The sequence below is a fragment of the Tetrao urogallus genome (assembly GCF_951394365.1).
Source record: "Tetrao urogallus genome assembly, chromosome: 6".
NCBI lineage: Eukaryota > Metazoa > Chordata > Aves > Galliformes > Phasianidae > Tetrao > Tetrao urogallus.
Window position 1 is genome coordinate 23,250,411 of NC_136819.1, and position 26,935 is coordinate 23,277,345.

Below are 26,935 nucleotides of genomic sequence, written 5' to 3' on the forward strand. Positions count from 1 at the left end.
AGCTATAATCTCAGACAGTGAAAAACTGAGTCGGATATAAAGCAGAGAGGTGGCATTTTGTCATCTTTTGCTCATTTCCCTTACGCATGAATTTTCTTACTTTGCATTAAGAACCAGATTTTAAGAAAAAGTGAAAAATTAAGGAGGTATTACCTAAAATAGGCTTTGTCTTACATTTATCTTACCTTTGTTGTAATAGTGAGTATGTGCTATTTCTAGAAGGCCAAAAACACTGGCCATGCCTCCCAGGCCAGCATTTGCATATGACTGCTCCAGGCTCAACACAGTACACTTTAGCAAGTCCAGCATGCCTTTATAAACTTTGCGGCTGATCTCCTGCAACAAAAATCCAATTAGTGTCAATATTTCTCAAGTAAGAAAGTCATTCAGGAGCACAAACTCCAAAACTGCTGTAATATCAGCCTGTAAGATGCAATTTCACAAAAATCTTCCATGAACTGAACCTAAGCATAAACTAGGTATGAGAACCCTGCTGAATTTAGCACTGACCACATCCTGTATGATATCCTGCTGAGCATCTTCTTCCGACTGGATCGTGCGATTTAGCTTGCTTAATACAAAGACACGGAGCTGCTCACTCTCCAGGAGGCGTCGGACTCTCTTCATGTTCAGCCAGCCAACACCTTGCCCATCGAGAACATTGTGTACCACCTCCTTCAAGAATTGCTGGTTCTCACTGATGGATTTAGAAAGGAAACGAGGTGGCAAGAGTTAGTCTGCTTTTTATCTCGACCAGGACACACATAAATTCATTTCCAAACAAACCTAAGTTTACAAAAACCTCAAATCTTGCTAGATTTTCTACTAACAACTGCTCATGGAACGAGCACTGTTCTATAGCTGTAGCATCAAACATTTTTGTTTGTCTGTCCCTTATTTTCTGTCACAAGCCATAATCAGGTCTTTCTCGAGTCCACGTAGCTAATGCTGTACTATCCACCTTCACAGCACAGCTCAGATCCATATGAAGTCTATAAACTGCAACCTTCTCCCATGGCTACTTTAGATCTGTAGATCTTCCTTGTACTCACAGCACTAGTGCAGCAGCCTTGGTGTACATACTGCTTCAGCTTTTTTTACCTTGGGGGAAGGAAAGGTAAAAAGAAGACAACTCCTCTGCAGTCTGCTGCATCCCAGTCTGAATCACAGTTTTTTGTCTCCCATCCCCATTAGCTCAAAGTAAATTTCACTCTATATATGGCTGCCAGGGAAGAAGGGAGGAGAAAGAAGAAGCACAGGTGAGGTAATGTTTAATTACCTCTTCAAGTCCCTTTCCAATGTTGAAAAATGGTTTTCTTGTGAACTCACAAAAGCAAATTGCTTTACCTATTCAGCTGATCCTCTAAACTGATTCACTAAACTTCTGCTGACTAGAATGTTGAGACTAAACTCAATTAAAAGATTACTGACTTAAAGCAGGATCTTTCACGATGTAGAGTATTTTAGATCTCAGGCAGAAAGAGGAAACTTTTTAAAGGGCAGAAAAATACACATATGTGCTAGTAACTCAAAGGCCATTTGTACAAAATCTTCTCAGACAATGCATACAGGCTTAGGGCTATAGAAAAATACAGTGTTGTTCTCAATAGCCACAGATCTAAGGGTATGATGGCCGCTCCAACACCACCACTTCATGAAAAAAGAAAAAAAGAAAAAAAAAAAGCAACCAAAAATATTACCTGGAATTACTACTTCGCCCCTGCGGGGATGGAGATTCTCTCTTCACTGTTGGGCTATGCTTAATGACTGAAGACTTTTGATCCACCAGGGCTCGCCTGTTTCCTAAACAGGAGAGGAAACAGTATGAGAAGAAATGGGTGGAGGAAAACAGTCTGCTGCCAGGACAGCAACAAGCAATACTAAGGTTAGCTAACACACTTATTCAGATTACAGGTAACAAACTTCAAACAAAATGGAAACTCCAAAAAAGCAGCAGCATATATCATATTCTAGCATCACACATCGGCAGAAAACAGTAATGGGAGTAATGCAGAGAGAAAAAGAGAAGATGGTAATGGGAGCAGAAGGTGAAAGGCAGGAAAATTCTGGCTGCTCTGCATGCAGTTTGACAACAAGAATCGTCTTCAAATTAGTCACTGTATGTAAAAGCATAATGCATCGGGGTGACTAGTATAGATCATATGATACTGGTTACCCAATGAGGAAAGGTAGCCCAAAGTCAGGCATAGGGGATGCTGGAAATTGTCACATCATGCACAGCTCATGCTGTAGGGAACCCACCTTCATTGCTTACTGGGCCAGCTTCAGTAATAATCTCCATTATAGTATTTAACCCAAATACTGGGACACAAAATATACAATTAGTAGTGTACTACATATCTGCGCTCCCCACCATCAGCATAAAAAATAATAAATCCAGCTACCAGCTTCTTCCCAACCCTCCCTCAAAACAAAACCCAAACGATACTATAGCAGGTAGGATGTTTGAAAGCCCAAGACAACAAGGGCCGCTGTAATTTCTCTAACAGATACTGCTTAACTTGAAATTCAGCATTATCGAACCACTGTACTGCATCTTCATGGACACTATTGCACATATTGAATTTCAAGGGCACTACCAAAAACAACTGCATCACTGAGGAAAAACAATGGAGATGGATGTGCATGGAATAAAAATTAAAGAAGGAGGATGGAAAGTGATCAACCAGCAGCAATGAGATGGAGTCCCAGCATCATTTCCCATTACAAACACAGAGCAACACACACGCTTGGTGAGAACGAGTTAGCAAGGTAACTTTATGCCTGCACAACAGAGATAAGAACATTTAAAAACCAGAGAAGTGCTCAGTGGAAGTCCCAATGAGCCAGCATGCACACAAATGAACACAAATGCACACACACACTTGCACATGCACAAAAGAGACTGAGCTACTCCACGGATATCCCATCCTCATGTCTGCACAGTAACATTGAAGATCCTGCACAATTACATTCATCAAGAAAAGAACACCAAAGTGCAGAAGATGAGGTGCAAAGCACAAACACGAAATGGCAAACCCCATCACTGTTTTCTTCCAATGCATGGAATCAGTCATTAAGTTTACCCCTGAATAAAACCCTGATATGAAGTATGTTTCTTATCCTGCACAATTGGATATGAAAACGTAACTAACTGGTAAAAGGTTGTCAAAAACAGCTGTGCAGAATCTCTGCTAGTGTTTTTACCATACCAGTGCTGTTCCTCCTCATTTTACACACAGGGAATGATTACTTGTCTCAAAAACAAAGTCCAAAGCAGAAACACAGAAACAGCTTTTGGCCTTTGTTTCTACAAGGTCAGAGGTCAGCAAAACATCATACCAACCTTCATTCACATCCCTTCCCACTTCCAGATTAAAGTAATCTTTACCGATGAAATGAAGAGGAGGAAAAAATAAATAAATAAAATCAACATATTAAAACAAAAGCAGCAAGTTCTAATCAGATAGAATAACTCAAAAGGTAAAGTAAAATCTTCCTTGGTTTAGCAACTGCTATCATGACAACCAGGCTGTTCAATTCCTTAGGGTAAGAGTCCCTATTTCTCTAGTCCCTATTCACGTGTTATTACATAACATAGCAGACAAACAAGAGAAGTTCCAATTACAAGACTGTGCACCTAAGTTAGGAATGGGTCTTTACTCTGAATGAGCTGAAATATATTTATATTTTGGGTTTGATTGGAAAGTTTCTATATAGTGAATTGAAAGTACCAGCACTATTTAAACCTCTATAAACTGCAGTCTCCACAGGAGGGAGGCATTATTCCTTCAGCAGTCTCCACGGGAGAAAGGGACTACTCCTTCTTACAAACAGAATGTCACTGCTCTAACAGGTTACCTAAAGCAGTGGCAGTACAAAAGTAGAACCTACCTCTTTGTTCCCATTCTTTACACTAAAGACATAAAAATTAAATAAAACAAAATACAAAACAAAACCAACATTCACAGTGTACCTATTAACACAAGGTAGGCTAGCTAGTCTCCCACCCCAACGCAGCTCAGTTGCTGAGAAGAAGTCTGACTAAGAAATATCAAGACAATTTTTGTCTTGATAATTAAAGCAGGTATTAACCCAAAGTACCAAAATACTTCACCACCAATGTTCCTTTTAGGGATTGCAGAGTCACAGTAATGGTAAAGGCTACAGAAGACAAAGGGAGAAAAATGGTTACCTTTCAGGCTGGGAAAGGGGGTATTCTTGTCTCTCCCAACTTTGGTTGGCAGGGCTAAATTGGACAGACTGAAACTTGTGCTGTGGTTTCTGTACAGGCTGCCTATGACAAAAGAAAAAAGAAAAAAGAAAAAACAAAAAATCAACAAAACAACAATTACACCAAATGACAGAACTGCAGGGCTTGGAAAGGACCTCAAGAGATCATTGAGTCCAACCTCCCTGCTAAAGCAGGTTCCCTACAATAGTTCTCACAGGTTCACACCCAGATGGGTCTTGAATATCTCCATAGGAGACTCTACAATCTCTCTAGGCAGCCTGTTCCAGTGCTCCGTCACCTGCACCATAAAGAAATTCTTCCTCATTTTAGTACTGAACTTCATACATTCGAGTTTTAGGCCAATACTCCTCCCATCACTACACACCACCAAGATTAGCCTGACCTCATCCATTTGCATCCCACCTCCCTTTAGATATTTATAAACATTTATTACATTTTCTCTTAGACTTCTCTTCCGAAGACTGAACAGACCCAGGTTACTCAGCCTTTCTTTACCAAACACCTAATGTTCTCTGCACATACCCATACTTCCTAAATTTCCTGTAATTCATCTTCTTATTGAAAGCATGAACATTTTTAAAAAATTTGTAAATTTTTTTTTAAGTCCACAGAACTGACAAGTATAATATAATTTCATTTACAACACAACCACATCTGTATTCTGACTATTCTAAATTGTTTAAAAGGTAATTCCTAGCTCTCAAGTTACAATCATTGTCATTGTGTTTTTGAGTTTTAAATGTACCAGCAGTGTCAATCTGTCTTCCTGCCATTATACAGGTAACTCCACATCAACTGTCTTCTAATTATTTGCTCCTTAAAAGGAGTATCAAAGTGGTGGGGGTCACATGAGAAAATAGTATGACAAAAGATCTCTAAAATACACAGTCCCAAAGTCAGAAGAGTGCACAGAGCCTTCTGAAATTCTGCAACTCTGACCCAAAAGCACACTTTAAAATAGAAGTTTCCATATATGAGGAAAACAAAGCTTTTTGTAGCACCAGAAGATTTCTAACAACATAAAGAGTGCAACGATGCTCTGTCATCTGTTTAAGTCTGTAGACATCCTGAAAGGAACTTGAATAGAGATCCTCCTCATATAGAAAACCTCAACGTGTTCATCTAAATTGTTAGTGCACTATTTCAACTTATCCTTATTCCCCCCTAATCCAGCTTTATTTTAGTAACAATCTTTTTAGTAGAAACATCAAATACAATTTTCTCAGTGCTACTAACTTCTTGTCCATCCCCCACAACAGCTGATTATTTATCCGGTTATATCTTCTTTCACACATTAAAATACTCTACATCAGCTTTCCATAACTGTGGATATTATTTTTAAAAATTATTCAATAATTTAATTGAAAGTAAGAGAGCACAGTGAAGAAATTTAAGGTCAGACCTAAACAAGTGAAGTGGTAGCATGAGAAGCATACTAATGGTTAACACTCTTGTACCAGTTTCATAAAAATCACAGTTTTTATTTAAATGAAATGGACAGAATTTCTGATTTGTCGTCCAAAGTGCCATATAACTCAAGGGCCTAACGACACAACCAAAGTCCTTAGTGAAAAATTCATAAAGCAGTAGTTATCAGCAGTGTAAATAAAACAGGTCCTGTGACTCTCAACACAAGTTCTGGAGACCTGGTAACAATCCGACAACCAAGTCTTCCTCTTGGCTAACCACCTCTCTGTAAGATCTGATAAATCAAAACGGTTTAATGAATGCTTGAGTACATACTTGCAAAAGACATGATGCCCCCAAAACCTTCACTGCTGTTGTTGGAAACAGTAGAGTTTGGAGAGCTGGCCCTGGAGTCTGAATCTGCATCAGAATCATTGGCCAGTTTTAAACTGTTCGGACGAAGTAACTTCTGAGACCTTTGAAGAAAAATGTACAGGTGTTATTAGCATTTTTTTTTCCCAAAAGCTTATATGACTGTGGGAGGCTGATGCTGGTCTTGTTTTTAGCCTGTTTTTACCACACTATCCTTACCTTGTGGGAAAGAAAAAAAGAAAAAGAAAAAAAGAAAAAAAAAGGAAAAAAAGTAGAGATGCATCTTTGCATTAAGGCCTTTATTACCTTTTAGGACATGCTGCAAATTTGTCTGCAACACTACACTGGTGGACTTAGGGGTAGAAAAAATACTTCTGCTTTGAGAGCAACAAAGGAAAAAAACCCAATATCATAAAAAAACGTTTAATTCCCCTCACACATCACCCCTGAAATAGCAAGCTTCACAACCAAAATCCCTTAAAGACGTCGAGAAATCAGTAGATCTTGCACTAGAATGTTTCAATGAAGAACTGATAATTCTGTTATCTCCCACTACTTCAATAAAATGTTAAACTACAAGAAGCAGATGGGAACCCCACGACAGCTGTACAAAACAACAGGAGGACAGGGAGAACTCACCTGCTTCCATTGAGATTCTGGTTAAATCTTGGGGTGTAGCTCTCTTCCTGCTCATCATCTTCATCCTCTGTAGGAAAACCATACTGTGGTTCGAAGTATGGATTATCATACTCTCGTTTCCTCACCACCCCTTCTGAGGAGCTCATGCAGACAGCTGTGCTGTCACTCTCACGACGATCAAAGCTCATCTTGGGAAAGCTTGGTTGTAGTGGCAAAGAAGGGAGATGGTTTGAAAATCCAGCAACTAGCTTCTCCTCCATCTCTGCTGAATCTGCAGACTCCTGTGGACCAGTCAAATTATTCATCTGTTTGCTAATCTGAGTTACTTAAAACTGAAAGGGCCTGACAAGAGCAACTGTTATAAACTGGGAATTCTGCAGGGTCTTAGCAGTTTCTGGGCCCCCACCCAAATCAGTTGTTCTAATCTAGATCTGTAGAAAAGTTGCAGCATTTATGCATTGTTCTAGAAGCTTTCTTCCCTGCAAAACAGATCTTACTGTTAAATGCCAGGATAACAGCTCCCTATTGCTCTGCTTTCTGGTTACAGAATCAATTCCCATACTTCCTAAATGAACGCAGATTCAAGATTTTCCCCATCCCATTCCCCTACAAAGATCTTTCCATACTGTGTAGAAGTCACTCCTGCAGTCACAACCTGGACCACTGCTCTCTGTTAATAATGTACTTTAATGCATGTGAGCTTTTACACACAGGAATGTTCTGTCTCAGCATAAGAGACTACTTTGCTTGGAGTCCAGAAAGTGCATGCAATTTAATTTCTGAATGTTTTCAGTCTGATTAGCTTTTGCCCCACTCAGAAAGAACTATTCTCCCACTCTTTATATCCTAATTCTCTCAACTTGGGGCTGAATTCATCTCAGTACACACATGGTTCACTCCGTGGATGACAGTACTGGGGCTGCTACTGGCTGTAGTACTGGAACTTGAACGAGGCTGGTTGTTCTCTTGGGAGTTCTCACTGTCCATGGCCTGTTCATCCAGATCTCCTGAATATTCTTGAAAATCATCAAACTCCACTTCACTGGCATCACCAAGGGCTGCGTGAGTCAGGGGGTCAACATCTGCAAATACATCATTTTGCATTAAAGAATACTGCCTTCCTCAGCCTTCTGTCCATCTGACTGAAAATCCCTAACATATCTGCTCAGCAGAATACAGAAGCACATAGAAAGGTTGTAAGGCACTTTTGGAAGACATTTAATCCAACTGGCTACTCAAAGTTGGGCTAACTTTAAAGTTAAAACAGGCTGCCCAGGGCCTTTTCTTATTGAGTTTCCAATGTCTCCAAGGCTTGAATAATCCCCTTTGATTCTGGGGATCTGTTCACAATGGGAACCTTTTCTTACAGTCAGGCGGAATTTCCTTTGTTACAAAATATGACTGTTACCTCTTGTCCTTGGGCAAAGGAAACATGCTGGCATTCATGTTTTTGGTATATAAAAGTAATAATCTCCCGGCCTCAAACACTGCTGCTGCCGCCTCCATATAAACCAAAGAGAATGCATTTTCCTGTCCCCAATAAAATGAAGTGACTCATTAAAGTCAGCACTGAGGACCAAAAAGCGGGGGCAGAAGAAAGCTTGTAATCTGCAGCCCATATTGCACCTTTTCTACTGGCAGCAGATTTCCAAATCTAGTCAGTGGGTTTTGTTCAGCAGCACCTACTTCTGATCTTTCTCCTCCCATGTCTTTTAGAGGGGATTGCATATAAGCCAAAGAAATGTCTTCCTTCAGTCTGCTACTGGTAATTGACTCCCCTACCTCAGAGCAATATTATAACAGAACAATGTTTTGCTCTGATTGAGACACTTGGGGAGGCATTTCCCCACCGTCACAGCACAGGTGAACGTGGAAGAGGAACCTATGTGGATCTCGTGAAAATGCAGCCCAAAGTTACTCACTTGGAGTATCGCCATTAATGTCACATTTCATCATCTCGCTGACAAAGTCACCAAGTGAAGAGTAGGAGGAACTTGAGTCATCATAGTCGACACTGTCACTGCCACTGCCACAACAGGTGAGAAAAAGATGAGTGGTAGCAGAACAGCAATAGCATCTTAAAAATCTAATGATATAACCACTTCTATTAAAAAAAAAAAAAAACCCTGGCAAGATTAAGGGGCCAGCTTCATGAAAAGTCAGAGCAAATGACAAACATTTGAGACAGGTAAAGAGGCAATACGGGAAGACATTTAAAAGCTCTCAGCAAGGGGTTAATGAGGTCAAGCATAGGTGGACAGGGAGTAGATACAAATTCTCAGTGAGTGTCAGGAGGGGAGGAAGCTTCAAGACAACTGGAAATCAAAAGAAAAGCACTTCTTTTTAATACTAACAATAATTTCCAACATGAGGACTACTGGTGCTGTATAGAACATAAAAGAAAAACAAGTACAAGCCTGGAAGACCTCACAGACTAAAAGAGAAGGAAGGATGATAAAACTTGATGCAAACCTCTGAGATACAAGGCCAAAAACACATCAACAAAAAATTATTCTCACTTTACTGAATGTACAAGGTCTCAGGCAGTGGGGAGTATTAGCAAGCTTTGCATAACTATGTGCTTCGATTAGAGATATGAAAGAGTGGTAGGATGAGTGGGATTGAAGTACAGAAAAAAGAAGTAACCAGAGAAAGAACAGCACAGAAGAAAAGAAAAAAGAAAACATCAGAGTGAGAAATAATACCAAATGAAAAAGGGGCATAGGAAGCAAAAAAAAAAAAACAAAACAAGAAAGTACAAATAAAGATCCATGTAAAATGAAGGCTTGAGAAGACATTAGCAAAGAGATAAGAAGCTGCTGCAATGATGACAAAGCAGTGAGACAATTTATTTCAATATCAGTATTCTGACCAGACAGAAGAAATTAAACAAAAGCATGGAAGGCTAGAGAAAAAGGTAGCAAATGAGATGCTGGAGAGAAGGCCCAGAATAATCTGAAGTAATTGTCAGGTGGCTAGAGTTATGCCCCACCACTAACCTGTCATCGGTGGGATCAGAGTCCGTTTCTTTTTCTACTGGGACATTCAGTGCTTCAGCTAGTTGTGAATTACTGTCATAGACACGATAGTGGATGGGCTGCAGTTGGTGAGCATACCACTTCGGTTTGTCACCGATCAGTGCTGGGTCAAACATATCTGCACCAAAAACAAATAAACAAACAAGGAGAAAGTTAACTGAACTCATTTATTTGTGTCAAAGGCTTCATTAGTAGTGAAGCTATCCCTTACTAAGTCTTGCACAAAACAGAACACCATCTTTAAAAAACAACAACAACAACAAAAAAGAACTACAAGAGTTCTTCTCCGCTAGCAAACAAGACAAGAAGTTATCTGGAGAAGTAAATGGCATTAAAATACATAAATTGAAAATTATTTCTTGAACTGGATTTCTCTACCCAGAATGAATGCCACACTGGAATAGGTTCCCCAGGAGCCTGTTGGAGTTCAGAAAGCGTTGGGATGGTGCTCTCAGACACACAGTTTCATATGGTCCTGTGTGAAATCAGGAACTGGACTTCATTAGCTTCATATGTCCCTTCCAACCCAGGATAGTCTGATTCCATGAATAATATGGTATTAAGCTAAGTTTGACCCCAGAATCTATCTGCATTTCAAGTTTCTGAAAAACGTCAGAAGTGCAGGAAAGGGAAAACCAAAACTTACTGTTATGAATTCTCTGAAAAGCATAGTTAGTAGGGTTGAGTGACCATTCTCCAAAATATTCTACTGCTTGTGTCCTGGAAAGTTTATCTGCAAAAGGTGTTTGCTTTGGCCTAGAGGCAAGAAAGGAATTTGCCTGGAAGGCCACTACTGGTCGTGGAAAAAGACGAAGAGTGCGAGTATGCATCTGGAATCCTTGCAGAACATTTGGTGAGTTGAAAAATCTCACCATAGCAACTCTAAAAAGAGGCAAAAGACATATGTCAGATAAAGACACAGAACTTAAAAGAAGACAGAGAACCTTTTAAAGGTATGTATTAGGCAAAGTTTCAAATCTATGAAGTAACGTAGTGCAAGAAGCTGTCTTCTTAAAAAACTTAATAAACCAATCAGTCACTTGGTTTTCATTTACCTGCTCAATACCAAGAGCCATGACAGACATTGCTCTCAGCCCTGTGCTGCCTTCAAGTGCAAGCTTGATGAACTCAATACCACTTTGCATTTCAGTCTCACCTGGTAGCCACATCCACAGAGTCCACATCATTTCCATAGATCAGAGGGTTGAATTCTGTGGAGGGAGTAGACTGCAAATCATTCTGTGGTCTTCCCAGCAGCAGCGGCACCTCCTGCCCTTCGTGGAACTTCTCTAGATTAAGAATGGGCTGAGTATTCAGACTCATGCTAGCCAGTGCCTAGCAAAGGACAACATCAGGCACATATTCAGCAAGAAGTTATTTGAGAAACAAAAGATTAGAGCTACCCTCTAGGCAATCACAACAATTGTTCACACTCCAATAATTTGCCTTAAATCATCTCTTCTACACTGAGTCAAGAAATACCTCCAGGCCCTCCTTTATATGGACTGTCCAAATGATCTCCTCAATAATGAAAACGCATGAGTGTTAACATGGAAGTCTGCTTCTCTAGACCGTCCATGACATGAAAAAAATAATCCACATCTGACTTCTAGTTGCATGATAATCCATACAATATATAGGAGGGTTATGCCTGTGTGCATTTAGAACACACACAGAGATCTACATCCCTTAAAACTTGCCTTGCAACTTGGCAGTTCAGTCAGTGAGTTTGACAACCCACGACAGCACGCAGACAGCCAGCACACAGGTATCTATCTTCCAGTCTGTCTGCAAACTACATTTCTTTTCTGAATAATGTCTTCATCTCTCCATAAAGCAGTCATCCTCTTCAACCCTCATAATATCCTCAGGAAAATGCACAGGAGTGGCACGACTAGTAAGTCAGTCCTTAATACCCAGATCCAACCTAAATCTCCCTCATTTCTCTCATTTGCCAACTGAGCCTTCACCAGTTTAATCTCAAAAATAAACAAACAAATAAAGTAAAACAAAAAGACCAAAGTAAAAGGGTAAAATGGAAAACCGGGGGGAAAGAATAAAATAAAGAACCTTGTTGTCAGGAGTGAGCAGCTGTTGCTGAGTGATTGCAGTCATGCTAACCAGAGACTGGAGGCAAGATGGAAGATCATATGATAACACCAGCAGCCCATCAGAGCCAAGACGAACACATGACCACAGAGAAACAGATGGAGGGGAAAAAAAAAAAAATCTATTACTACCAAATATCACAAATGAGAGGAAATAAAAAGGGATGCAAGACAGGCACGGAGAGAGAAGTCTAACTGCCCCATCCCCAAAACATCCACATTTGGCTACAGTTGCTTTGGAAAGCAGAAAGGATCCTTACTGATGAAGCTAAGAACTTTCCACTGCGGCTTAAAATCAGGTATTTTGAATATTAGTGATTGACATTAAGTTCCAAAGGTATATAAAGGGTGTTAACCTTAGCAACCTGGGCTGCAATTCAGTCTTCTCTACTTCGTATTGCAACCAGTAATCCTCATTCATGTTTGCCAATGTTCAACTATCCATGATGATGAATGTAGGAATATATAGGGACCAAAGACTGTTTGGGTCAATACCAATAATTTTAAATAGAAGTTGTTTAAGGAAAATGCAATTTGTTCTGATATTGAACTTTGCTTTAATGAGAGAATTTTGCTCAATAGTACCTGAAATTGCAAAGGGATGAGGCAGAAGTGAGGGTAAGGCGGATCTAACAAAACCCCATGCAACACATTACTTCCATCTGAGCTGACAGTAAGTACTGGGTTATTACAGAGGTCACACACTTTGCTCTCCTGGTCTATAAGGAGAGAGAGGGGTGGCCTCATTAGGTCCATAAGAAACTTTACCTTTAAATACTGCATGCAGCATGCATAAGGAAAACAGAAATAAAGAAATAAAACCTGCTTGACACAATCAGCCAGGGTGACCCAAGCTGATTAATGGCTTAGCAGGACCTGAGAGAAGAGACTGAGAACTTGAACAGATCTGTGAATGGAGGGAAAACACAGATGATCATAGCTAGATGGATCAAGTCAGAGTTTAATCCTACATGGCAAATGTAAAGGAGAAATCTGGAATTTTTGGCAATAACCAGAAACAAATTAGCCCCAAACAACAGTAACAAACAGAAACCATCTACTGCACCCAAGAGCATTTCAAACTATCTTTTACCTGGGGTACGGGAACTGCTGAATCACGGCCTGAACCTCTGATTGATCACCTGAGGCAAGCAATGAGTCAGCCCTGGGAGCACAGGTGAAGGCAATTCCTCAATTCACCTGCGCTGCCGGAAGGCGTGGAGCCTGGCTGCACCTCTCCTAGATCCCATTTAAGGGCTACCAAGTGAAAAAGGATCTCTTCTAGAGATCCCTCCTCTGAGTTTTGCATTGAGCTCAGGATGAGGGTAAGCGTTCTATCTATTCTCTTTTTGTTACTGTAATCCGCTTTGCCAAACTCTTGTTTATTTCATAATTATAACATCTTTATATTCATGGACTGTACACCTGGCTAATAAATTAACTGTGGTCATCGGCCTTAGTAATCACTTGCTTTTCCAAATTAGCTCTATGCATAAAATCCAGCAGCTGGATACATAACACTTAATAACTGTGTTACTTAATACCACTTTTCAAGCTTAAAATGCTGCTGTGCTCTAACATGGGGATGTTCTTTGTGTGCATCTACATAAATAAGGCACCTTAAATACATTGACAGAAAATCCCTAGGCCTGTGCTTCTTATACAAAAGTAGAAGCAGTAGAGACAGAAAAAAATGAACAGGTAACAAAAATGACCATGAAATTCTTTGAAGAAACTACACAGACCTGAAACAATAAAAACCTCAGATTTAGATTTGTCAGAAAATGTAATGGTAGAAAAGCACAGAAAAGCTCAGGGGGTTCAGAAATCTTGTAACTTTGAATCAGCCACTCTATTGATTGGCCAGCCTCTTGAACAAGTGCATTCTCATAGTCTGATACCTCATTCACAAACATCTGATGTGCTAGGTTGCAAGCCTGCTTTTAGCGTGTACAGCAGAAGAGCTGTGCAACACTACATCTGCTACATTTTACTGAGGCTGAGTCCGTTCCCCAAAGTGCTCATTACCTGTTTCAGATGCTTTTTCAGCTCTGAAGCTTCTGGTTCTGGAAGCGCCGGCAAAGATTCTGCATTCGTGGGAACGATCACCTGGAATTAAGCACAGGTAACAAATGAAAAACTGCCCAGCTGGATCCATTTCTAAACAGAATCTCCTACATCTCCACTGCTCCTGAAACTGAGGAATAAAAGGAATAAAATAAAAATTAAACCAAAAAAAAAAAAAAACCCTGCATCAATAATTTGTTTTTCCCTTTTCTTATGACTGTTAACATTGTAAATAATGTCATAAACATCGCAAGATTATTGTTTAAACTTAAGACTTATTCCACTTTCACTATACTCATCCTGTATAATCTCCACTAAACATAAGATGTTATACACATTTCCCATGCTCCAGTAACCACAGTAGAAAGTGGGATACTTTTTCTCATTTGAATCATGACAAAAGATGCTGCTGGAAGGCTCTTATCAGATCTAGATTCCTATCTAGGGCTATAGCGGGCAGGGTCATAGTTACTCAAGGAGATGGCTCAATCACTTATAGAGGCTGTACCTTCTATGAAATACCTAGATGGATTAACTGAAAAAGAATGCTGTAAGAACAAAAGAATCAGGGAGAGACATGAGACAAGACAAGCAACAAAATCATAAAATTTAGGACAGAAGAGATGAAGGCAGACTGAGGCTAATCTAGAAGCACAAGCATTCTTAAATTCTCAGTGTGTATATTGGTTGAAGAGCACAGTTATCCAGAAACAAAGCCTCAAGTCCTTAAGAGCATTGCTTACCTTATTGGTATCCAGGTCGATAAGCCATACATCATCAGGCATTTTGAAATCTAGTTTGTAAAGGAAGAAACTCGCTGGAACACCAATGATGTAAGGTGTAGGGGCTAGAAGCAACTGAAAGACAGAGATATAGTAATAAGGACAAGTTCTGCATTTGATATCACCATATCTTGCCAACTTTTTTTTTTTTTTAAACAGCTGTAGTATGTTTTCAGCAGAGGAGGCAACACACAAAGCACTGATAAAGAAGTCATTGATGTCATACGATAGAAAATAAAAAAACCCTCCTGCTCTAAGAGCTTTAATTCTCATCTAGAAGAAAAATTCACAATTTTTTCAGAGATGTACTTTTTACAGAGCTACACAGCTCTAATGAAAAAAATTAGCAAAACTAACAGCTTACAACACCATGAACCAAATGCATTTGTATATCCTCAGCTCAAATTGAATCCATGCTGTTGTAAATATAGCATTACCCTTACAAAAGCTTTATCCTTGCCCCTACCTTATAGTGGTAATATAATTTCAAAATTACAAGTCTAGGAAGCAGAAAAACAAAAGAAACATATTTTTTTCTTAATATAAATGTATGTGGAATACCCAAGGGGAATTTCTTGTTGTTTCTGACAAGGGGATCAGCAGAGGGAAAGGGCTTAAATCAATAAGACACGTAACAGCTTGAGATCAGCTGCTTGGGAGGCTAATTTATCCTTTAATCTAGAAAACCTGGTTATCTCCAAGGGACAAGAACAAATCTGCAGCATCAATTGCAAGATAGTCAATTGCAGGATAGCACTGAAGGAAAAAGATGGCCTCAATTCTGCCTTTCCAAACAAAATAATGAACTCCTGACTACTGGTGAAATCCAGGCTCCCAGCTGAAGTAACGTGACACTTTATACTTCCAAGAAAAATAAACTGCAGGCCGAAGTTTCTAAGCTTTGAATCATGACCTCTTAAGATTCCTTAAGTACTGCTATGGACTCTCTCCAACAAACCTTAATATTCAGTTGGGACAACAAGGCTGAAAGTGTTAAAGTCTTGTCATAGTATTGTAGATCCATGGTGTTTCAAAGAAGCTACTTCTTTGAACTGCACTATTTACCAAGCAGGTTTTAATGATATCCTAAATGAAAGATGTTACATACAATTAAAATAGTCAGTGGTGCTCAAAGAACATTCTTTGCAAGGCAGTGTTTATTACAGTCCCTCAGAAATCATGGTGGATGGAAACATGGACTACTACGTTTTCAGAGATAACAGAAATATCCTTTGCAAAAGACCAATGAAGGAAAAATACGCACCTGCTCTGCAGAGGCCATGCAGGTGGGGAGCAGAGGGATCACCGGAAACATATATTCTAATGGGTAGATCATAGCCACAAAGGCCATCACAGACATTGAGAGTGCATTATAGTCCCGGGACTGCAGTACAACCTGCAAACACAGAAAGTCACATTAGATTTTGCAGCAACCATTTGCTTCCCATACTCCCAGCCAGGGGCATAAAAATATCACGGCTTAAAGGACCCTGTTTTGTTGGCTGTGAACTGGAATGACCCTCTGTTAATCTATCTGAAAACAAACTTCAGGTGCTTTTTAAAGCAAAATCGAGACTTTTCAAAACAGGCACCTCAGAATGATATTTTCCTTCCACCCCTCCAGGCAAATCAATATCAAAGATTCCAGTACAGAGATGTTCTTCAATCTATCCTGGCTTTTGAAAGGGTAAAGCTTCAAAGATAACTCTTCCCTTCCTACCTTGTGCTCCAGAAGGATGCAGGTCAGCACCTGAAGACAGGCATCCACTCCCAGCAACTCCAAAGGCAGATGTAGTGGAAAATCCACCAAGGTGAAGCGGGATGGATCAGGAAGAGCAAAGGTCAAAGCTGGCTGCAACTCATGCGGCAAAACTTCCACGTCCACCCGCTTCTGACCAGCAACAGGCATTGGTGAACGCAGCAGCCGGTATATCCACGCCTCAATCTCCCGCAAGTCATGTAGCAGTGCACTGGACTTCTCCTCCACCAGGAGTGAGCCTGTGAAAATCCGCCACGTTGTATCCCTACAGAGGGAGAAATGAGAAGATTAATACTCCAATGGCTTCCTCTGACAGCCATTTGGCTTGGCTCTTCAAGGGAAAGGGCAGTCACCAAGAATTAAAAGACACTGCTAACATGCTAGGCCAGACAAGGGAAGAGAAGGGCAGGGATTTAAACTAGCTGCAACAATTGTGGGGAACTATGGATCTTTCTGAGGCAGAAATCAATACGAGTTTGCCACACTGGCCCACGAGTCTGTGCGTTCATTTAGATGGTTCATAAAGGTTACCCAGGTGCTTGAAATTCAGCGTGTAACTGGAGTACTCCCATATCTTGCCCAGAAGCACAGCAGCCTGAATGACTGGATTCCTCCCACCAGTTCTACAAACTTTTGCAAGAACAGGAACTAATAAGCTGAGATAATAAAAATAAGCCACATAAAGATGCCTCAGATGTTTTGGCATCATAAAACACTTTTACATTGAGTCTCAAATTGCCTTGTATTGAGATGAATAACCCATGGCAGAAACAGCTGCATTTCAGCTGAGAATAAACAGTTCTGAAAGTTGGCTGGGAAGCATTTAACTACCAAAAGCCCTAAACTATCAACCTCCAAACAAGTAGCTCACAGACGGGCTGGCCAAAAAGTGTGTACAGTGTTGCTCAGGGCCTTAAGAGCTTCAAAATTTGAAATTGGATCTCACAAGGGAAGTGAATTGGATAATCTATTTCAGCCCTTAATGTTGCAGTACTGCATTCACAATAGCCATGAATCTGTTCTAGCCACTGTGAAATAGCTTAATAATTATCTCCAGTCACTGTAATAGATCCGTTAGAAGAGTATGGCTCAAATTAGAGGTTCTACCTTACAGTTTATACCTTCAAAAATTAAAAAAAAAAAAAAAAGAAAAAAAAAAACCCACAAAAACGGCACTGGATGCCTCATAAAGGATTAAAAAATTACAGAAATTTCAAAGGATCAAAAGAAGAGCAATCTGAAACCACCACGCTTCTCATCCACCAGCTTCCCCTCAGCCACTTGTAATGTAAAGGACACGAAGCTGCTAATGGCACACTCAAACCTTCTGTGCAAGCCCTAAGGATTCATTTTCACTTTTATTCTGACATCACTTTGAAACCTCTCTACTTCTCCAGATCACAGCTCGCAAATCACACAGTAATTCCAACTGGCAGCTTTGCTCTTCCTACTGATGGATGCTTAGCCGTCTTCATCTGTCACTCAGTTCTTCTTCTCTCAACTCTATGAACTTTGTCCAACAACGGCAAGTCTTTAAAATACCACATGCCATTCAAACACTAGAATATGTCAACAGTGCTTTCAAAATTCAGATGAGTTCATAGAGCTGAAGAAAATCATAAAGTTTAGCTCTTCTCTGCCTCAGGAATTATCAGACTAAACCAAATAATGAAATAAGCTCCCTTCATACTTCAATTTCATAAAATTATTTCCATTCTCAGAGAATCACTTTTTCCCCAACAACCAGTGGATTCAGGTCATAAATCTGTCAAAGCAGGAATCAGTCAGAAACCCAGGACACTCCTAGAACTATTCTAGAGCAGCAACCCATCAAGTAGATTACTACGCTGTGAACAGGAGCAGACTTCCTCTTTAATACAAGGGGAAAGGAACTTATAAATACAGAAGTGTCTGATGCCCTGGCATATTTTACTTTTGACAAGTTTAAGTTTGAAGGTAAAAAGCTATAAAACTCAGATTACAAACTATCTCACAGCCCCCATTCACCTTCACAGTAAGATAATTCCCTCCTTCCCCACAGATTCATTTTATATTTGCTCTGTTTAATTCATGAGTCAGAAAGGAAAAAATATCTTCCTGGAACATAGAGGCTATGCACAATAATACAAATATACATCCACAATTGATGCCTTCTGTACCCTGCAGCACAACAGCTTTTGCTGCATACCTAGCATTATAATAACAGATAATACACCAAGATACTGTTTAACTTGCTGTTACAAACCTCCATTCCTATATGCTTCACAGACAACTCCTTGGTTTTCTGTCTCTCCTTTCTCTCCTCCTCAAATCTTGTACTTCAATCTCTTTCAAACATTCCTGTTTCCCTTATCTCTTCTCTCCCACGCTGAAGTTCAGATTATTTCTCATAAACCTATAAAACACACTTTCAACATTTCCCTCTGGCTTTAAGTTGAAATTCACCCTGTTATTTCTTACTGTTTCTAATCTGTCAGAGAATTGCCAGTCCAGATGTGCACTACCTACAGAGCTTATACTCCAAAGCAATAACCACAGCAACAGCACTCAGCTTCCAAGAAACTGTGTCAGTTGCTATCAGCATAGTGCCTTCACATTAATATCAAAAACCAAAATCACATCAGGTGACAGAACAAAATAAAGAATTCTTACACAAATCAGCACAAAAATTTCCCCTTTCTATTGTGATTTCAGATTAAAATAGCAAAAAGGTCAACCACCAACAGAAGGCCAACTGCAGAAGACCAACGTCTTCTGCAACCTCACCTATCACAGCAATTTGGCATGACAATTTGACATTTGGAAACAAACAGAGAGAGGATAGAGTTCTTTCTTCCCCCTCAACATACCTCTGAACCCCACGAGGAATCCCCAGCTTCTTGCCCAACAGTCTCTCACTACAGCAGTCCACAAGTCTCTTGAGGGTGTACAGGCACTCGCGGAAGGTGGAGAAGAAAGGATAGTGACTAAGGATGCACAGAGAAGTCAGGGTGCTGTTTCGAGAACGATGGCTGCCTTTGGCCAGACGCTTACTGTGCGGAGACCGGTTCACATCTGGGGCAGGCTCTGTACTTGGGGCCTGCAGTGAAGAACCACTCTCTGAACTCTCAGTGCCCACATCCTCTTGGGGTGCAGACACATCCCCAGACTTAGCCATTTTCTGTCCCTCCCGAGGAGCTCGATGTCCTCCTGTGCCTTCTCCCTTCTCCTTGGGTACTCGCCTCTGGAAGGAACGGTAGAAGTTGACACAGATTCCATAGCGAATGACACCCGTATCCTTGTCTGTGAGTGTGAAGACGAAAGAAGTGTCATCACGGAAGCTCATGCGTTTCTGCCGCACACTCAGGCATCCTTCTGGTTGGCAGAAGAACACAACGTCAGGTGGAAGAGGAAAGTCCACGTGGTCTTCCAGAGGATAACGTCGTAGCAGCTCAGGAGTCTGAGCAACACTATCACTGCTTGGCTGCCTGCAAAAAAACAAAACAAAACAAAAAACGACAAGCATACAGAGTTAGTTAACATCACAAAAAATGTTTGTTATCTCACTATAGACACGTCAGGGGCCTCCAAGGTCAGCTTCATCTTTGGTTGTTCTCAATCCTTACATCCAGAGAAAATGCAGCACCCCAGTCACTAGCTACAGTTCTCGATCTAGGATAAGCCCAAAAATCACAAAAAGTTTAAATAAAAAGAAGTCTACACCATCATTATCAAGGCCCAACAAGGAGCCACTCTGCTTGAGACAAAAAGGGAGTTTCAGGAGTACATTGTTCCCAGGGGAATATTGTACTGTCACATTTCCCTGACTTTGATTTCCAAAACAAGTTTAACTGCATGGAAGAGGGAATACTTGGGTAGAAGATCTCCATCTCCAAACATAGTCAGATGAAAATCCAATGGATGATCAAGAAAGAAAAAAATATATAATACAAGAAAATCTAATTGAGAAAACCAAGGATTTCCTAGGAGAGGAATCAAATAAATGATGGAGTGATACATTATGTTATTACAGGTAACACTCTAGATCCTACCACTGCCCTGCAGAATATTGTTTCAGTGCTCTTATAAGCAGCACTACAGTACCAGTAACATGTAAACCTGTGTTCCCTTGTTCCACCTACCCCACATCCCTGGAATTCATGCTGACAAATAAGGAGGACATAATGAAGACATCTGGACTGTTTCCTGAGAGGTTTCTAAGAATAATTTATCACAATATCCTGCCAAGGCAAACAAAGGTACCCCCAAGGTAGGAGTAAAACTCCATGTCAGTCATGGAAGCAACACTACAATTTTACCAGGTTTCACAAAAGAAAGCTGGTGTAACACAACTGTAGCAGAGCCAACACAGTACTTTTTAAATACTTTCCTCCCCATAGAACATGCAATAAGCTTTAATAATTCCAGTAGAAACACACTGTAATCACAAGCTAAAAAGTACAGGAAAAAAGAATGGTAATTCCACTAATTCCAGTAAGAATGGAGGAAGAGAATGAAAGCAAACAGAAAGAAAAACAGCAAAAATACAGCTGCCTGTAGTCAGACAAAGAGTCAATTGACCAAGTGATTCTAGCATACAAAAAAGGCTTTCATTTATTAGTTGAAGCACAATAAAACTTTTTATTATTATTTTAGTAATTCTAAGTTACACTGACTTCCAATAAGTAAGCAACACAGTTCCTAACAAGTTCCATGGACCCAAAACCTCATCTTGTAAAATTTTCATTAAAAAGTTCTGGCAAGCAAGCAAGGTGACTGTGCTTGATTATTAAGTTGGATTTGAAGTGCAAGTTACTACAGAAGCTGGGTAGTAATACACAGACCTATTTACTACTGTGCCTCATTGAACACTGTACAACAAATCACTAATGGAATACAAAAGAAGACAGACAACACTGTTTACTTCTGCTTCTTCCAGCAAATGAACATATTCTTTCAAGGCATTAACTATCCTCCTACCACAGTTTTTCTGCGAATGTTGTGCAAATAACAACTGCTGGAAGCATAATATGAGATCCAGAAAGTGAAGGACGGAAAATGTTTCCCAATCAATCCCTTTCTGGCTTGACCCCTTTGCTATCAAGTTCTGACATTTTTACAGTAATTAGGATTTAGTAGGCATGATACTAAATGGTTAAAAAACGTCACCAACAAAGTACCAGTATATATGTATAATATACATGTAAGCTATCACTGTCTTTGCAGTAATATGCACTAAAGACAGAAAGACAAGTCTTCTCAGACATTCAGAAGAATTACACCTAATAAAACAGAATACTTCTGAAAGACATTGCTACTGATGTGCTATGGATAACAAGCTGTAATAGTAAAAGCCACACGGACTACCTAAGGAAGGCTACCTCCTGTCCTTAGCAGCTGTTGAAGCACCTAATACATGAGACAGCAGGTCTCCAAGTAGTAGCAATCTAGCATCTACTGCCTAGCAAAAGGCAAGAGTAGTGTGGGAGTCCAGAACTGATGCTAGTCAATCCTTAATTGAGAAAAGATGAAACTATGAGCATCACTGGAAGAGGCAGTCAACATTTTTTCCTTCTTTTCCTAGTCACTTTCTGACCTACATACTGAAAACTGGGTTATTTTTCCCCACAGACAATGAGAAAATAATTAAACTACCAAATTACTCTGCCAGTAAAATACAATAATACAACAGTTACTACTTAGGAAATTACTTGCATCATTTCCTCCACTTAGTCTCAATATTGCACTCAAAGCATTTCAAGTAGGTAAAGCAACAAGCTGATGCACAAAAACCACTTATGTTCAGAAATGAAAGTACAGTACACTTTGTAGCACATCCATTAAATAAACTGGCAGAAATTTACACACAAATCTTGAAAGGAGAAAAATAACATTTGCTGTGCATCTGCACATTAGACAAAAAGCACACCAACCCCATATTCTATACACTCCTTAAGCAGATAAGTATAACATTTTATTAATTGATAACTAATAAGACTTAAAAAAAAAAATTAAAAGCATTAATGTAGTTTCTATGAGGCTAAAAGTATTAGAAGGAGAATCAGACAAGTAAGGCAAGTTTCAGACTTTTTTAAACTGAGTTTACAGATCACTCTTCAAAAGTTAGAGAAGTAACCCCCACCAGCATTCTGCTTACACACAGCTTTCAGTATTTTCAGTTTGTGAATCACCCTGTTCTGATGTCAACAGAAGCAAAGACGATTAGACATACAAGCCAGCAGAGCCATATATAAACGGGCTATTCTTAGTCACTCTTTGTAGATCCTTGAAGAGGAGGATCCAAACCACAAGCTAAAAAGCTCTAAGTGCAGTAGTATCTTTCAAAAAATGCCCTAGTCCTACTGCATGCCCCCAGTCTGCATTCATTCCAGACAACACTTTCTGCGCACGAAGTGTGGCCTCTTCAGTTCCCACTCTACTGCCTACACAAAAGCACAGCCGAGAATCTTCTACATTACCTGGCTCCAATGATAACAAGGTAGTCGAGTAACCGAGGGCAGCTTTTCTTTTTCTGCACCATTGTCCTTGACCCCTTTCTATGTCATCTCAGTGAATTGCTGCTCATCTGCCCAGCAGCCCGTTGTCCAGTCAGCTGTGAGCAACTGCCCCAGGGAGCAATTCACTTGGAAATGTCCAGCAAGTTCAACCTATAACCAAGAAAAGCAAAGAGTGTCAAAGGCACAATCAAGAACACCAAATACATAGACACATGTATGATTTACATTTCCTAAAAGTCTGTGTTTTAGGCAGTCATGGCCATCCACAGACATCCACTTTCTTTTCATCAGTATAAATACACAATCTGGCATTAAACGTCCACCTTCCCTTTTCTGGATTTCTTCTTCAGAGATTTAGTATCTAGAAGGGTGATGGCAACAACCAAAGAGTGTTAGAGCAGTATTTGCAGGATCTCACCTTCCTGCTCCTCATTGCAGCCACTCACCACAGCTGAATCACTGCAGCCAACACAAACAGGCACTACAGCCCTGCCTTTCCCTGCACCTGCAGTTCCTCCTCAGATCTGCTACCATCCTTCCTCTGGATTTTACAAACTAAGCATATTAGAACAGAAAGCGGTCAAAGATTGATGAAGATCTTTTGGTTGTTTATCCTATTTCTCCCCTTTCACGTTACCATCTGAACCGGAACTGAGAATATCTTGACATTGAGATGGTATAGGCTTTGACATGATGGCCTATTCTCAAGCTGCTTTAACTCCAGGTTATTTCTTTCTGAGCAGAGCCCCTGCAGTGTGCTTTCCTCTGTACAAATATACTGGATCCAGCCCTTGGAAGGCCAAATTGTTGAGCGCTGTTTGAAAGTCCCTGCAGCTGCAGCTCAAGGGAGAAACAGAAATGAAGGCTACCATGGAAAGCTACTGCAGAAACCCATCATGTTGCAGGGATCACACTGTTTACCCAAGCACTTATAAGGACAGTTTAGTGATGATGAGCACTACCCACATACTGCAGCAGCATCAGCAACACTCAGGAATTGGTGCAAGCTGACAAAGGTGGCCAGACAAAGACAGAGGCCAGAGCAGGCACTAATCTGTGGCCTTCCAGTAACTGGGGACAAAAAGTGCTCAAAACAACACTTCTATTTATTGGCACTACACTAATTTTCAAAATTCCCAGAACACCACATTTTAGATTGTGACAGAACTTCTCAAAGGAGAAGACGTGTGGTGTTCTGCAAGCTCCTCCCAGAAAGATATGTTTATATAAAGACACATAACAGGAAATGCATCACACCACAGGATGGACAGAATAGCATGAAAAACTCTTTATCAGATCAGAGACATCTGTGTCAGACCAATACCCAGCACTAGTCCTCACAAATGTTGTGTCCTCGTCTCATCTACACCTCAGCGGCTGCAGCGCTTATAAGTGTCTTCTATTTGCAGACACAGAGCCACAGGAACAACGTCAAGGAATAGAGGAATTTGTCAATGAATAATTTGAACTGCAGATTTGACAGCCCAGTCTTACACTCACCTATATGAAAGTTTTCATGAATTTAAATACATTTGCTCTAAAGAATGATATGAAGCTAGCAGGAGACCATTTTGCAACAGGCAGATGCAAAGCCCTGCCTTCTGAGTACCCCAGTTCAGAATGGTATGCACCTCACAATTCAGCAGTATATGGATCTTAGAATATAAATCAACATCAGACAATACAATTTACTGATTGCATAAGTAAAGAGCACAGAGTGGGATATTAATTTCTAAGACCAAAACAGAGGACGTTTGCGAAGGACAAAGCGAAAATTGCAGAACAGAAGCCATAGGAATTTTGGTTCACTGAAATGTTATCTTGCAAAAGACCAGATTTCAAACCATACCCAGAAGGAACAAAATTCTCAGTTCTAAAACGTCACTGGAACATCTCAGATTTCTATTTATACCCAGCCAAGACAATCTGTACCCAGTTCAGAACTATAGTGAACCCTAGCATGTTGTTTACTGTGAAATCAAGATACTTCATACCAATCAAACTAAACTGGAAACTGAAGCAGACATAAACACGGCCAGGAGTTTCAACACCCACTGTTTGGCTGACAGGTTTCCTTTTGCTACATTACGCACCCTGAGCATGCCAAGAGAGCTGTCTGCTTGGTTCTCAGAAACAGGAACATGGAGCTCAGGACCAGCCAACCTCACCTGTGTGGCCAAAAACCCCATTTCACTCATTGTAGAAATTAAATCAACGCAGTCTGAAGAACAGTATGAACTATTCATGACAGTTTTGATCCATTTTTAGACATTTTAATAATCTTAGAGGGAACTTTATCGCTGAAGCTTTGACTACTTCTTCCCAGTCTGTGTACTTCCAGCCATTACTTCTGTTCTAGCACATACTCTTTTTGCTTGCAATAAGCTTTTAAAGCAACAGACACGCAGCCTCTATCTCACATGAGCCATTTTACAGCTTCATTGCTTAACAGCTATGTTAAACATTGCTAGCAGTTTCATCCATAAAAATATAGTGTCCCTAAGAAACCCATAATGCTGTTTGCCCTTTATCCAGACACTACAGAGGTCCTACAAGCACAACGAACACAGGCAGAGGGCAAGTGGGTCCTGAGGAGATGCATCCCAGAGTTCCAAGGGAATTGGCTGATGCAGTCACCAAACCACATTCGACGGTTTTTGATAAGTCATGGTGGTCAGGTGAAGTCCCTGCTGACAGGGAAAAAAGCAATATAGTACTCACTTAAGAAGGGTAGAAGCTTCATCTTGGTAATAGGGAAGATCAGGGAGAAGATCCTCCTAGAAGCTATGCTAAGACATATGGAAGAAAGGGAGGTGGTATGGGATAACTAGCATGACTTCACCAAGGGCAGGTCCTGCCTGACCAACCCTGTCACTTTTTATGATGGTGTAATTGCATCAGTGGACAAGGGAAGAGCCAGCAATGTCATCGATCTGGACATCACTAAGGCTTTTGACACGGGTCTTCATTACATCCTTCTCTCCAAATTGGAAAGATATAAATTTGATGGGTGGATTGTTCAGTGGATGAGGAATCGGTTGTGAGACTGTACACAGAGAGTGGTGGTCAACGGCTCGGTGTCTGGATGGAGATCGGTGATAAGTGGTGTCCCTCAGGGATCAGTACTGGAACCAGTATTCTTCAGCATCTTCATCCATGACATCGACAGTGGGATCAAGTGCACCCTCAGCAAGATTGCTGATGACATCTATCTGTGTGGTGCAGCTGACACACCCAAGGGATGGGATTCCATTCAGAGAGATCTGGACAGGCTGGAGCAGTGGGCCCAGATGAACCTCATGGGGTTCAACAAACCCAAGTGCAAGGTGCTGCAACCTGGGTCATGGCAACCCCCAATATCAATATAATCTGGGAGACAAGAGAATACATCACAGCCCCACGGAAAAGATCGTGGGGGTATTGGTGGATGGCAAGTTGGACACGAGCCTGCAATGTGCCCCTGCAGCTTTCTCTATATCCTTGACTGCATCAAAAGAAGTGTTGGCCAGCAGGATGAGGGAGATGATCCTACCCTTCTGCTCTGCTCTGGTGAGACCTCACCTGGAGTATTGTGTCCTGATGTGGAGTCCTCAGTGCTGGAGAGACGTGGACCCTGTCAAAGCATGTCCAGAGGAAGGACACAAAAATGATCCAAGGCACGGAACACCTCTCGTTCAAGGACAGGCTGAGTGAGCTGGGGCTGTTCAGCCTGGAGTTCTGGGAAGACCAGAAAGCGGCCTTTCTGTATCTGAAGGGGGGCTATAAGAAAGAAGGGGACAGACTTTTTAACAGAGTCTGCTGTGACAGAATCACAGAATTAGGGGGGCTAGAAGGGGCCTCCAGAGAACATCAAGTCCAACTCCCCAACCTTCCAAAGCAGGCTCCCTTGATGAGGTTGCACAGGTGGGTGTCCAGGTGGGTCTTGAATTTCTCCAGAGAAGGAGATTCCACAGCCTCTCTGGGCAGCCTATTCCAGTGCTCTGTCACCCTTACTGTGAAGCAGTTTTTATG

The 26,935-nt window shown here is 40.7% G+C and overlaps 1 protein-coding gene across 1 annotated transcript in view; it reads right to left on the reverse strand.

The window, feature by feature from the left end:
- Positions 1 to 22,947, reverse strand: part of MADD (MAP kinase activating death domain) — a gene marked incomplete at both ends in the record, with an annotated part of 57,638 nt that extends 34,691 nt beyond the window's left edge. Inside the window, 18 exons of the mRNA XM_079537434.1 lie at positions 186 to 336; positions 511 to 697; positions 1,701 to 1,803; positions 2,263 to 2,322; positions 4,196 to 4,297; positions 5,999 to 6,138; positions 6,674 to 6,954; positions 7,562 to 7,755; positions 8,596 to 8,699; positions 9,673 to 9,829; positions 10,358 to 10,593; positions 10,868 to 11,046; positions 13,848 to 13,928; positions 14,630 to 14,743; positions 15,933 to 16,064; positions 16,389 to 16,692; positions 19,277 to 19,894; positions 22,886 to 22,947. Of these exons, the coding sequence (XP_079393560.1) occupies positions 186 to 336; positions 511 to 697; positions 1,701 to 1,803; positions 2,263 to 2,322; positions 4,196 to 4,297; positions 5,999 to 6,138; positions 6,674 to 6,954; positions 7,562 to 7,755; positions 8,596 to 8,699; positions 9,673 to 9,829; positions 10,358 to 10,593; positions 10,868 to 11,046; positions 13,848 to 13,928; positions 14,630 to 14,743; positions 15,933 to 16,064; positions 16,389 to 16,692; positions 19,277 to 19,894; positions 22,886 to 22,947 (3,205 nt within the window). The remainder of the gene's footprint in view (positions 1 to 185; positions 337 to 510; positions 698 to 1,700; positions 1,804 to 2,262; positions 2,323 to 4,195; positions 4,298 to 5,998; positions 6,139 to 6,673; positions 6,955 to 7,561; positions 7,756 to 8,595; positions 8,700 to 9,672; positions 9,830 to 10,357; positions 10,594 to 10,867; positions 11,047 to 13,847; positions 13,929 to 14,629; positions 14,744 to 15,932; positions 16,065 to 16,388; positions 16,693 to 19,276; positions 19,895 to 22,885) is intronic.
- Between the last annotated feature and the right edge of the window lie 3,988 nt (positions 22,948 to 26,935).